The sequence below is a fragment of the Ceratotherium simum genome, chromosome 8, assembly GCF_057802395.1.
Source record: "Ceratotherium simum simum isolate JZ-2026a chromosome 8, ASM5780239v1, whole genome shotgun sequence".
In the NCBI taxonomy this organism is placed as follows: Eukaryota; Metazoa; Chordata; class Mammalia; order Perissodactyla; family Rhinocerotidae; genus Ceratotherium; species Ceratotherium simum.
Window position 1 is genome coordinate 63,824,786 of NC_141907.1, and position 13,537 is coordinate 63,838,322.

General features: G+C 40.0%; 1 protein-coding gene across 7 annotated transcripts in view; it reads left to right on the forward strand.

Annotated features, from left to right (window-relative positions):
* FRAS1 (Fraser extracellular matrix complex subunit 1) overlaps positions 1-13,537 on the forward strand; it is a 425,899-nt gene that overhangs the window by 301,453 nt on the left and 110,909 nt on the right. For all 7 annotated transcript variants that reach the window (XM_087434473.1, XM_087434474.1, XM_014787828.2 and 4 more), the window contains 2 exons: positions 4,889-5,005; positions 12,055-12,169. In XM_087434473.1, coding sequence (XP_087290599.1) covers positions 4,889-5,005; positions 12,055-12,169 — 232 coding nt within the window. The remainder of the gene's footprint in view (positions 1-4,888; positions 5,006-12,054; positions 12,170-13,537) is intronic.

Consider the following 13,537-nt stretch of genomic DNA (forward strand, 5'->3'; position numbering starts at 1 on the left):
TGACAACCATCACCCTTATTTATAAACAGCTCAGTTCATTTTCTGTGGTTGCCTAGAAATCATGTGTGGGGGAAGGAAAAAATGCAGTTAATAGCCTTGAGAGATTTTTTTAATCTGTCAATTTAGTCTTATGGATATCTAAAACTGGAGTCATTCCACAGCAAAGAGGTTTATAATAGATAATGGCTAAAATGTTTTCAAAATATTCAAATGCCATATAGAGAAAAAAAATCTTTTTTTCTTTTTTCAAATATTTTTGGAACATTTACCATCTTATGGTAAGATCATAGGCTTAGCAGCCAAACCCAGTAGGTTCATATTTCAGTTCTGCCGTGTACTAGCTACACAACTTTGGGCAAATTACTTGGGCAAAATCCTTGTGTCTCAGTTTCCTCATCTGTAAAGTATAATTATTATGAGGATTTAATGAGTTAAGACATATAAAGTATTTAGAATACTGCCTATCACGTAATAAGCACTATGTAAAAATTTGTTACTACCATTTGCAAAGATTGGTCAAATACCAGTGCAATAGACTGAAAGTTTATGTCTCCCCCAAAATTCATATGTTGAAATCCCACACACCACCCCCCCACCACCACATGGTGGTATAGAGATGAGGCCTTTGGTTGGTGATTAGGATTAGATGAGGTCATGAGGGCTGTGCCCTCGTGAATGGGATTAGTGCACTTGGAGGAGTCATGAGAGAGCTTGCTCCCCATCTCTGCTCCCCACCAAGGAGATACAATGAGAAGTCAGCAATCTACAACCCGGAAGAGGGTTCTCACCAGAACCCGACTATGCTGGCACCCTGCTCCCACACTTCTAGCCTCCAGAACTGTGAGAAATAAATTTCTGTCATTTATAAGCTACCTAGTCTCTGATATTTTTTTTTTTATAGTACCTGGGGCTAACTAAGACAACCAGACCATAAGAAGGCCCTCAATAAATTACAGAACAAGAAATTATACTGGGTACATTCTCTGGCTATTATGAAATATAATTAGAAATTAATAATGAAAGGGTAGAGGAAAAATTCAAACGATTTGGAATTTTTTAAATAGTCTCCTAAATAATTACTAGTTCTAAAAGGAAATCAAAGCAGAAAACTATTAAGAAATATTGATGAGGAGGAAATAACTTATCAAAACTTAAATGATGTGGACAAAATAGTACTCAGAAGAAAATTGTGGCCTTACTCTCTTATTATTGAGCAGAAAAGCATGAAAATAAATGGACTAAATGTTTAACTCAGGAAGCTAAAGAACCACTAAAGGAAACCTAAGGAAAGCAAAAAGAAGGAATTAATAGAGATACACAGAAGAATTGATTAACTATAAAATGCTAGAACTGATAAATGAGTACAGAACCTGATTCTTTGGAAAGACCAAAAAAATTAGACAAAGCTCTGTCAAGATAATTTGGAAATAAAGAATTGAACAGTTGGGCCGGCCCCGTGGCTTAGTGGTTAAGTGTGCACGCTCTGCTGCTGGCGGCCCGGGTTCAGATCCCGGGTGCGCACTGACGCACAGCTTCTCCAGGCATGCTGAGGCCACATCCCACATACAGCAAGTAGAAGGATGTGCAGCTATGACATACAACTATCTACTGGGGCTTTGGGGGAGAAATAAATAAATAAATAAAGTTGTAAAAAAAAAAGAACAGAAATTCAAAGGAATGAGAAAGTATGAATGAGGAAGAGCATTTAAGCATAGATACAGAATAGAATGTGGATAATTGTCAGAGAAAATATAAAGAAGCATTCATGGTGATCAGTCCCTCCAAGTCTGAGGCTTTTCCTTTGTCTAGGAATGCAGGGGGGATTAACTACTATAATATCTCACCTTGTTAAAATGAGCGTCCACTCTGCTTCTACTGCCTGGTGTGCACATCTTCATTGCCTGACTAATTTATATTGTGTAAAAGATGTGGTTTTCCAGAGAGCAGGTTGAAATAAACTTGGAAACCATTACAAAGACACTATACTGAGCATACTGAATGTCCAATGAATGAGCAAACATTTGTGCCTTTTGCCCAAGTTAACTTTTCATTTTTAGCACCTGGGGACTCAGCTGTCCTCAAAGAATGAGTCAGAATGGAGGCAAAGACCTCAATCAAAAGAAGTCACCTTGGGCTGGCCCAGTGGCTTAGCGGTTAAGTGCACGCGCTCCGCTGCTGGCGGCCCGGGTTTGGATCCTGGGCGCGCACTGACGCACCGCTTCTCCGGCCATGCTGAGGCCGTGTCCCACATACAGCAACTAGAAGGATGTGCAACTATGACGTACAACTATCTACTGGGGCTTTGGGGGAAAAAAAAAAGGAGGAGGATTGGCAATAGATGTTAGCTCAGAGCCGGTCTTCCTCAGCAAAAAGAAGAGGATTAGCATGGATGTTAGCTCAGGGCTGATCTTCCTCACAAAAAAGAAAAAAAAAGTCACCTCAGCAAACTAGAATCCTCAGATCTGCTTTTGCCTTCATAGGCATCAGGATGAAGAACATTATCAATATGGAGCATTTCCCTGGAAAGGGATTCTCAGCACCTGCTCAAAATGATAATTGATTGCTTTTGCAAGTTAGTTACTAAGTGGGTAATTATAAAATAGCAAAAGTTACTGATTTTTTTTTAACTAACTCACTAGACTTGAAGACATCCAGTTGAACATTATTACTTAGAACATGATTCCCTTTGGAGAGTCTTCACACATTTTGTTCAATATGTGTTTAGAACTCCTACTTGAAATCTTCAAACCGTATGGGGTATTCTTTAGAATACTCTCAATAGTGACAGGATTTTATCCTTTGGAAGTGGATTTTAAAATATAGCCGAATAGCTAAAAGTCCTTCAGAATCATGTCTGGTAAGAAGAATGGCAATTATTTTTGGTTAAAAACAGGGAGTAATTATGAAGTAACAAGCTCAGTTTTCTTATATGATTTGTGAACTCCCTCTGAAGGCATTCCAAAAAGTGCATTTTGAAAACTGACAGCATCTTTATTGCAAGTATGAAACAACTCTCTGAGATTATGTTCTCCTGAATGTAAAAGTTTTGGTGCATTTGTTTTTAAAGTCTCCTTGTTTTATAATCTTACCTCATATTTTGACTTGAAATGGCACAGACACTATAGCTATATGCTAAAATAAGTGGTTAGCAACTTTTCTCATTCATCATTTTAGCGTCCTTAAAGGATTTTAAACTAAAAAAGATGCTGTTCTAATGATTATTCTCTTTCTTCCCTTCTTTTATTTCTTTAAAACAGAAAATGCAATACAATGAGTTACATGGATTTAATTCCATTTTAATGTTGATGTGCTGTCATGAGCCATCGATGCATCACACCTGTTACTTTGCGTGTAAACCCTGGGATTTATGTAATGCAAATGGTGTTAAAAAATAGAGAGTGGCACAGTGAGAAGAAAGTATGCACATTCATTTCATTTTTGGCATGGGAAGGAGCCCTGGTTTTGGTGTATTCAGATCACGTTGACACAACCTCAGGGGATGTAGTTGGAAAAAGACCAACACATTTCCCACCCAGTATCCTTACTAAGGAAGCTAGAACTGCTTCTCCTGCTTGATAATATGCCCGCATTTCACTACCTGCACGGGGTTCCATTCTTTTTCATCAAGAGATGGGAGAACATATTTTCCCCTTTTCTAATTTCCTAAAGCTTCCAAATTGAGTCATCTTGGTCAGTAGAAAGATCATGAACTCGCTGACCTGGTTAAGTACTGACCCTTATTGACTATGTGACTTTGACACTTTGCTTAACTTTTTTGACCTTCAGTTTCCTCATCTGTAAAAGAGGAGATAACAATATCTATTTAGTGGATGTTAAGTAAGATAACCTTTGAAAAGTAGCTAGTACAGTACTGAGCCCATGATAGATGTTCAGTGAATTATGGCTATTGTTATTATTATTATTTATAATAACCCCATAAGATGTCTCCTTGAAAACATGTAGATATTCTGAAACTCGAGTTTCAGGCATCTGGTGTGATCAAGATACTGAGAAGACGGTTTTTCTGTTGGACAAACTTTAGAAGACGTAGAGAAAGAGCTGCTCTTCCTACCTTTTTCTCAGAATTTACAGAACCTTGACCCCTCTCATATGGAATTAGTGCAGCTACACATGGCACACAGGCCATTGCAGTTCTTGTAACAAACCTAAGTTGGAGCAGACAACAGGGAGGAGAGTTTAAGGGAGCAGCTCAGTAGCACTGAGGGAGGGGAAAAGCATCCTGCATAGGAAAAGCATCATTTTTAGCATTTTTGAAGGAGGAAAAAGTTGATTTGGGGACCACTACCTTAATTGTCAATGCATTGTAATGTAAATTGCATTGCAATGATGAGGCTGAGATTTGTCATTTGTAGTCTAGGTATAGATATCTGTGCTGTGTAAAGATGAAAGAAATGGAACATCTTTAACATATGTTCATATATGCTCATAAAGCTCATAATGAGATGTTATGTAGCTATCAAAATTTTTTTTCAAGAATGTTTAATGATACAGAAAAATGGCATAGTATTATGTTAAGTAAAAAGTTAGAATACACAATTGTATATAAAGTTTGACATTTATGGATAGAAAAAAGATTAAACTGAAATGCCTCAATATGCTGATAACCAGGATTAACAGGTAGTGAAATTCTAGATGATTTTTTATTTCTTATTTATACTTTCTTGCATTTCCAGAATTGCCTTAAATGATTGAGTATCTTTTTTTGTAATCAGTAAAACGTTAATATTAAAATATGAAGAGCAGAGTGAAAATTAAAATGCAGGAGCATATAGAATTCAAAACCAGATGGTTTGGGGGTGGGATAAACACGTACAAACACGCTCTGCCCAGCAGAGGAGAGGCTCACCTGTGTGACGTTTCTTTTCAGGTATCCAGTGCCGCCGACGCCCACGCCCAACTGGAGAGCCGCTTGTTCAACATCGCGATCTTACCACAGACGCCTGAAGCGCCTAAACTCTCTCTGGGGGCATCTCTCCATATGACCGTGAGTTGGGTGGGAGAGCTCGTGGTTTCCGCTTGCAGGAGGCATGCTGATGGGATTTGATGGAGTGTCCTGTTTTTGTATCCGGTGAAAGCCTTGCTCAGAATGCAGACAATACCAGCGCTGTAAACATATTTGTCATTGACTTGAAAAAGAAACTTAAAATTCCCGGAGTGAAAGGAAAGTTAGATGGAATCCACCTCGACCTCCCATCTATTGCTGCTGTTCTTTTTATAGCATCTCAGACAGTCACAGGCCTCTCCTTGAGTAGTTGGAAGGAATTTCAGACTTCTGTCCATTTAATCAATACCATTTGGGTATAATTGTTCAGCCAGTTCTAGCTGCACCTCGCTGGAGAAAATGTTATTCCATGTTTTAGAAGCCCTATTAGAAGTTTCCTTTCTATTATAAAAGTTTGCTGGAGAAGGTGATATCTATGCTGAATCCAGAGAGATAAGTAGCAATTATCCAAGTGACAGTTCTGGGGGGCAGGTTGGAAGGAATGGAGAGGTGATGGCAAAAGGCCCTACCAGCCATCAAAATAGCACGTGCAAAGACCCAGAGGTGAAGTATGATCACTGGGAAAATTGCAATAGTTCAATAAGACTGGAGAAATTAGGAAGGCAGAGAAGGCGTGGTGAACATGTGGAGGTCAGTGAGTTAGATCACAGAAGGTCTTGCATAGTGTATGGGAAGGGGTGTGGGCACATGGAAAGGTTTGAAGCAAGGTGACAGTTAAATTGATACATGAAGCTTAGTTCAGACAATTAATAACTCCACTGTAACCCTATATGGATGGGTATGTAATGCCAAAACCCTTCTTCTAGACAGAGCCACAAGCATATAAGACCTTGTAAATTAATCATCATGGATCCACATTTTAGTTAGCACCCACATAATTAAACTCCAATGTAGTGTATCAGCCTTGAGCCACAACAAAGAGAGCAGCTATAGTTTTAGAAATTATGGGTCTGGAGCATGACAGAGACATAAAGAGGGAAACAGAAAGTTTTTAATGAATAGCTGGTATTGGCATTTCCACCATAAACCGTAATTTAAAGAAATCATAATTCAGCAGCACTATAAAGTCTATAATTCATCATTCTGACTGGAGGAGCTTGGATCAGAATTTTCTCTAAAGTGTAAAGAAAAATGTGCATACACTTTTCTTGCCAAATGCTAACGCAGTGTTATTTTGAGTTTTAGAGGGAAAAAATGGGCCGGGAGCCTTGAAGATGGTACAATTCTCCCTCTGTTGCTGTGGATCTCTAGAGACCTTTTACGTTACTTTACCTTTAGAGTCTCAGGTTGCTTGTTTGCAAATTAGGTCTGTCCTCTGTTATTTAGGATATCAAAAAAGGTTGGTTTACCATAAAGTGTGATTAGCCTACTCTTTCATTCCTTAAAATATACACAGTTTATATTTCCTTGGACATTAATTAGGGCCATTACTGTAGGATATACTTGTAAACTGTGACAAAAACACATTCTCAATTCAGTGATTTGGACTCACCTAAGCACACAAGTTTTGCACATATTTGGTAAATGCATTATGAATAAGTATCCTAAATGCATATATGGCATCTACCTCTCCATTCATTCAGTCATTCAATCATAAATACTTCTGAGGCACTAATTTATGCTGTGGAAGACGTTGGAGATTAAATGACCATGAAACATAGTCTCTGTTCTCAAAGAATTTAGAGTCTAAAAGGAGAGACAAGCAAATAAGTAAGCAATGACAATACAATGATAAATGCCATGATATGGAAGCAATAGGAGGACACCTACTCCAATGGGGCATTGGGGAGGGTCATGGAAGGCTTCCTCTAGGAGGTGCACTGAGCTAGCTGAAGGGTAAATTATCTCTAGAGCAGGGTCTCACACTTCAGCTTGCATTAGGATCTCCTATAGGGTTTGTTAAATAACAGATTGCTAGAGCCCACTCCAGAGTTTTCTAATTCAGTAGGTCTGGTGTAGGGCTGAGAATTTGCATTTCTTTTTTTTTTTTTTTTTTTGTGAGGAATATCAGCCCTGAGCTAACATCTGTCACCAATCCTCCTGTTTTTGCTGAGGAAGACTGGCCCTGGGCTAACATTTGTGCCCATCTTCCTCCACTTTATATGGGACGCTGCCACAGCATGGCTTGACCAGCAGTGCGTCTGGGATCTGAACCCCAGGCCCTCGCAACAGAGTGTGTGCACTTAACCGCTATTCCACTGGGCCGGACCCGAGAATTTGCATTTCTAACAAGTTCCCAGGTGATACTGTTCCTGCTGCTCTGCTCACCACTTGAAGAACCACTTATCTAGACTAGAAATAAGGGGAAATTTATTCCAGGTAGATGAGCAGCAAGTGAAAAAACATGGAGACACAGGAGAACATGATATGTTTGAGGAAGTACAGAGAATTCCACTGGCTGCAGCATAAATCTCTAGGTGAAGAAGAGACAAGAAATGAGAGATCGTGGAGGACCTTAAAGATAAGATGAAGGAGTTTCCATTTGTTCTGAAAGTCTGTTGGGGCAAGTAGGATGTTGAAGGATTTGTAGCAGAGAAGTGGCATGATCAGATTTTAAATTAGGAAGATCGTTCTGGCTGCAGGGTAGAGAACACCTTCAACAGGGGCCAGACAGAGAGCAAGGAGGCCAAGAAATAATCTATTACAGTCATCTAGAACAGGAAAGGTTAGTGGCCTGATCCCCATGCAGTGGCAATAAGGATTAGGAGTTAGTGAGATCTCAAAGAGATACTTGCACGCCCATGTTCGTTGCAACATTATTCACAACAGCCAAGAGGTGGAAGCAGCCTAAATGTCCTTCAACGAATAGATGGATAAAGAAAATGTGATGTATACAACAATGGACTATTATTCAACCTTAAAAAAGAAGGAAATCCTGTCACATGCTACAATATGGATGAACCTTAAGGACATTATCCTAAGTGAAATAAGCCAGTCACGAAAAGACAAATACTGCATGATTCCACTTATATGAGCTATCTAAAGTAGTCAGACTCTTAGAACAGAAAGTAGAATGGTGGTTGCCACTGTGGGGGTCGGGGGGTAGAGATGGAGAGAGGGCAAAGGGGAATTTTTTTTGTTTAATGGGTATAGAGTTTCAGTTTCGCAAGATAAAGAAATTCTAGAAATCTGTTGCACAAAGTTAACACTTTGTGTTAACACTGCTATACTCTACACTTAAAAGTGTTTAAGATGGTTAAAAAAAAAAAAAACAGGGAGAGATTAAGAGACATTTAGAGACATAATGTTCAATTAGATATGGGAAGAGGGTAAAACACCCAGTTTCTGAGTATGTGGAGATGCCATCATGAGATAGGAATGTATGAGGACTTTAGGGGTAGGGGTAGGGGTAGAAGACATGATGAGTTCAGTTTGGGATGTGCTTGTAAAGGGTGTGCCTATTAAGGGCAGGTAGAAGATCAGTAGATATTCTGGGTGGGAGATAAACTTTTGAGAATCATTAATGGCAGGTAGTGGTTAAATCCTCAAGCATAACTGAGATTCCCCAGGAAAATTTTGTAGACTGAAAACCAACGTAATCAAATACCTGCCTAAATGATAATTTGTTCTGTGGCCTTTCTGTAATTCTGTTGTTCATCAAATCTAAGCTCCTTGCATACATACATATATAAGATGTATACACATGTATAATATTATAAGATACAGATATAAACATATGTGAGATGTATGCATTTAGAATATATATCAAATTTGGGCAAGGAGATCTGAAAACATGCATATTTACCAACAAATACCATAGTATATGTAGTGTAAGATTATGCAAATAAATTAATAGATTCACATCAACTCAAGTTTTCCAAGTATCCATCCACTATTTGACTTAGAAGATCTTTAAGGGCAAAAGCTTTAATTAATTAATCATGGTATCTTCCTCAGCATCTAGCACAGTGCCTTATATAAAGTAGTATCTCTTAATGTGAAAGATCGAATATTTATTATTTCATTTTTCAGATGGTTGTGGTACTCAGGATTGGGTGGCCCAAGGTTACCACTTGAAGGAAAGGCCTTGAATAAGCCTTTCTTTCCTGGTTTCTTTTTTGTGAGGAAGATCAGCCCTGAGCTAACATCCATGCCAATCCTTCTCTTTTTGCTGAGGAAGACCGGCCCTGACAACATCTATTACCAATCCTCCTTTTTTTTTGTTTCCCCAAAGCCCCAGTGGATAGTTGTATGTTATAGTTGCACATCCTTCTAGTTGCTGTATGTGGGACACCGCCTCAGCATGGCCAGAGAAGCGGTGCGTCGGTGCGCACCCGGGATCCGAACCTGGGCCGCCAGTAGCGGAGCGCGCGCACTTAACTGCTAAGCCACAGGGCCAGCCTGCACTTAACAAATTTTTATTGAGCACTTCCATGTGCCACGTGTTTGGTGCTTGGGATCCATCCATGAACAAACAAAAATCCATGTTCTCATGGAGTTTACATTCTCTTGGGGGGACGTAGACGATAAGTAATAAACAAGATAAATAACTCACATATAGCAGGTTAGTGAGAAGTATTGTAGAGCAGGGCCAAGGGGATGGGAAATGTAGCGGTGGGGGCAAGTTTGCAAATTTAAATAAGGTGGTCAGGGTGGGCTTTATTAACACAATCACATTTAAAGAAAGACTTGCAGGGGGTGAGGAAGATAGCCATGCAGATGCCTGAGGAAAGAGCATTCCAGGCCCAGGCAACCATGCGTTTAGAGGCATCGATTTGGGAGTGAGCATGCTAAGATGTTCAAGGAATAGCAAGGAAGCCAGTTTGGCTGGAGCAGAGTGAGTGAAAGCAAGAGTAATTGACATGAACTCACAGATGTGCTAAGCATGCGGTGGGGGGCAGGGGCAGAGCATGTCTAGCCTCACAGGCCATTGTAGAGACTTAGTTTTTATTCTGAGTAAAATAGCCATTGCTGGGTGTTGAGCGGAGGTCTCATGTCCTTTTTAAAGGGATCACGCTGGCTGCTGTGCTGAAATAGACTGTGGGGGAGGGGTGGAGCAGGGAGCAAGAGAGCAGTTGAGAGGCCATCGCGGTAATCCAGGGGAGAGGTTGTGGCTTCCAGCAGGGCGGTGGCAATGGTGGTGGGGAGAAGCATTTGGAGTCTGGATATATTCAGAGGTAAGATGGGTATTATGAAAGCCATTATTCTGTAATCTTCTCTTGTTGACAGTTATTTTAATAAAAAAGTGCCTTCTGTAATGATTTCTATGAAATTTAATCTCATTTCTTACTATGTTTAATTGATAAATATTGAACATTTTAAATAGCCAATATTAAAATTGATTATACTTTCATATAGCTCAACCTCAATATTGCTGTCTTCAGAGAATCAAGTCCTTACTTTTTTTACCTAGTGTCTATTTCTATTAGTAGAGAAATAGTATCCATAGATTACACAATAAAATATCTGTTATCTTGGCTGGAACATATTTCCCTTTTCCATAGTCCTGTGTCTGTGATGATTCTCTCATCGCTTTATTGCTAGGGACATCTAGATTTTCAAAAATATCTCATAATACTCTGAGAATTTTCAACTATTCTGATGGTTTTGAGATTAAAAGGTGGCAAACAGTACTAGACAATGTACTGAGCATGCACTTTTTTGTCTGTGTGTTTGTGCCCCTACGTGTACATGTTTATAGATGTGTACACACATTCCTTGGCTGTAAACACTTTATGTAGGGCATATATTTTTAATTTGTTGCCCTTACTTGTTTTATTTTAGGGTGAGAAACCAGCTACTCTTTGCAATTCTGATATTTCTTGCTCATTACATTCCACACCTGAGCAATGGCCTGAAATATGAGTCTTTACTATAGGGGGGTTGTCCTAACCTGCAAATGCTGCCTCTCCCCAGGACCGGCCTTGGGGACAATTACAAAGCAACTGCAAGCTTCAATCTTTTCATGGTTAAAAGGGAGAACACCACACCCTCCTCTATGAGAATTACTGAGCCCTACTTAATCCTTTTCTAAATGGGGAAATGCCTTCTGAAAGAAGCAGAACTTCAAAGAGTGGGAGATCATGTCAAACTGCAACCCTTCAGGGGTCAGTTAGGAAGAGCAGGCAGTGAGTCGGGTATTTTTGTTCTGTTTTACTAATAGCATGTGTGACCCTTGCTCCCACTACTTTTCCCTATTCTCCACTGCACTCTGTTTTTGCTGCTGTCCCCAACTCACTGTTATGACTTGTCATGGGATTCGGAATCTCTCCTTTTTCTTTTGAGTGTTGTCACTATTAGTGGGTTATGGATGTACACAGGTGAATGGATAGTAAAAGCTACATACACATTGGCCTTCTGATTAATTTAGCTTGACTTATTTATTGGGTCTTGAAAGCTAGAAGAAAAAATCAATATCTAGGTCTTTTGAATTGTACAATGGAGACAGAGGAATACTGACTATTTTTATGTGCTTCAGTAAACATATAGTTTTTAAACCTCTGAATTCAAATGGTGAGCCTCTTTTGGTGTTTGAGGTGAGTTCATCTTTAGCCCTTTGAAATCATCAAAGTTAAAAAAAAAAAAAAGAAAAGAAAGAAAACATCATAGTTCCCATTAGCAAGCAAGGGTGGGGGGGGGTGGGAGGTGTGGATTAGGGAGGAATTCTTACAGAATCCAACCTTAGCCCAGTAAGTTAGAGGAATAGAGATGTAGCAATCCAGCTGTGAATAGTAGACTAGCCAGCTGTGATGGCTCATTTTCATACATATTCCACCTAGGGAAAAGTGAGCATAGTGGGACTCCCATAGCTTGCACCAACACAAACCTGGGGGCAGAGGGTAGGGGAGAGGAGTCAGGTGCAAGAAGAGCTGAAGAGGACTCTCTAAAGTTGTGAGGGTCCTAAGGCTGGGACAAATCTGCAGTGCAAGAGACCAGAGTTCTTTTGAACTCTCAGAGAAAATTTTGCTATGTGTGACTAATTTAAAAAACCAGAGTGAGTTTTTTTTGTTTTTTTAATAAGGTTTGTTTTTGCCTCTGGCTTTTGTTTGCATCACACCATTTTTACTTCTTCCTTCTTAAACTTTGTTTAGGCTCGGGAAGACGGCCTGACTGTGATTCAGCCTCATTCCCTCTCGTTTGTAAACTCGGAGAGGCCAAGTGGGAAGATTATATACAATATCACTCTCCCTCTGCATCCAAATCAAGGTAAGATGTGCAGTAAATGATCTTTTGAGTGATACTGTTTCTTCTAGTTGTTGACCAGTCTTGAAAGCTCTGGAGTTTTGTCTGCTTCTACTTCTTGAGGATTTAAGGAATAACAAATATTCATACCTTTTGTTCCTGTCTTCTGAGTTTAGAATCAATTGAGAGAGAGACACTATGGTCAGACAGAGATGAACATCGGTCTTGGTACTGACAGAGCTGTCCTGGAGAACATCGTGTGCATGTAACTTCAATCACTGGGTTGAGCTCCCCCTGCCATGCACAGGCAGAACTCAGTAGATACAGGCACTGTCTGTAGGGTGCCCTGCTGAGGTTGATAGGGGAGCAGACCAGCATGAGCATGTGCTAAGGACAAGGAACTGCCAGAGAGCCCAGAGGGGGCTGAGCCACACATACTCAGTTCCTTTCCCAAATGGATAAGTCACTCGTCTTATCGGAAACAAGAAAATGTGGAACTACAGCCAGAGGAGAGGTGGGACCCTGCCATCAGTCCCCAGCCTTTAGATCTCTTAATTTTGGGCTTACTAATAAGCCTATGCCCAACAGAGGTGTGGTTGTTCCTTGCGGAAAGGAGATCAGCTTCTAAGACAGTTCTGCTCCTGAATTTGAGGCTGCTCTCCCAAGCCCAACCACTGCCCTAGATGTAAGCCTTTCACATTATCAAATCCCCTGGAAGAAATAAAAGTCTAAAAATTAAATTCCATTACCCTTTTGATAAAGTCCAAAGAAATTAAACGTCTGCAAGTCATCCTTCCCTTTTTTTAATCAGCTAAGTCATAGCTAGAGTCGTTCTCCCTACATTGCCAGGATGGAGATGAAGTTCTTTCAGACCAGCAGCCTGGGCTGTCTTCTAGATAATGGCCGTCGGTCTCTCAGCCCCTCAGAACTTGAATTAGTTCGACACCAAGCCTCACATGTGTCCTTGTTTTAAAGAGTTTATAGGACATGAAAGATGATCACAGTTCTGTACCTGCAAAATTTAGAAATAACAGGCAAATCTGTAGCCCCTAAAGCATTTATCACAAGCAGAGTGATAATTGCAAATCCAGTTCTTGGAATAATCAAAATCCATGGCACTGTTGCCAAAGATCGTTACAGAGACTAAGGAGTTTCTGAAGAAAAGAGGGTAGATTGAGAAAAATCTCTTTACAGCCTCACCAGCAGACCAGTCTGTGCCATTTTCTCCACAACCTTGACATTTGAACTTAATTAAGAAGATCTCATAATTATGGTACAGTGTCTATGATTTCTGGAGAATTACCTGGTCTGAGCTACATTAGGGGCAGTAGTTTACATCTTACTATTGTCTATAGTCAATGAATCCTAGTCCAGAGTCTATTTGGGTTTCAG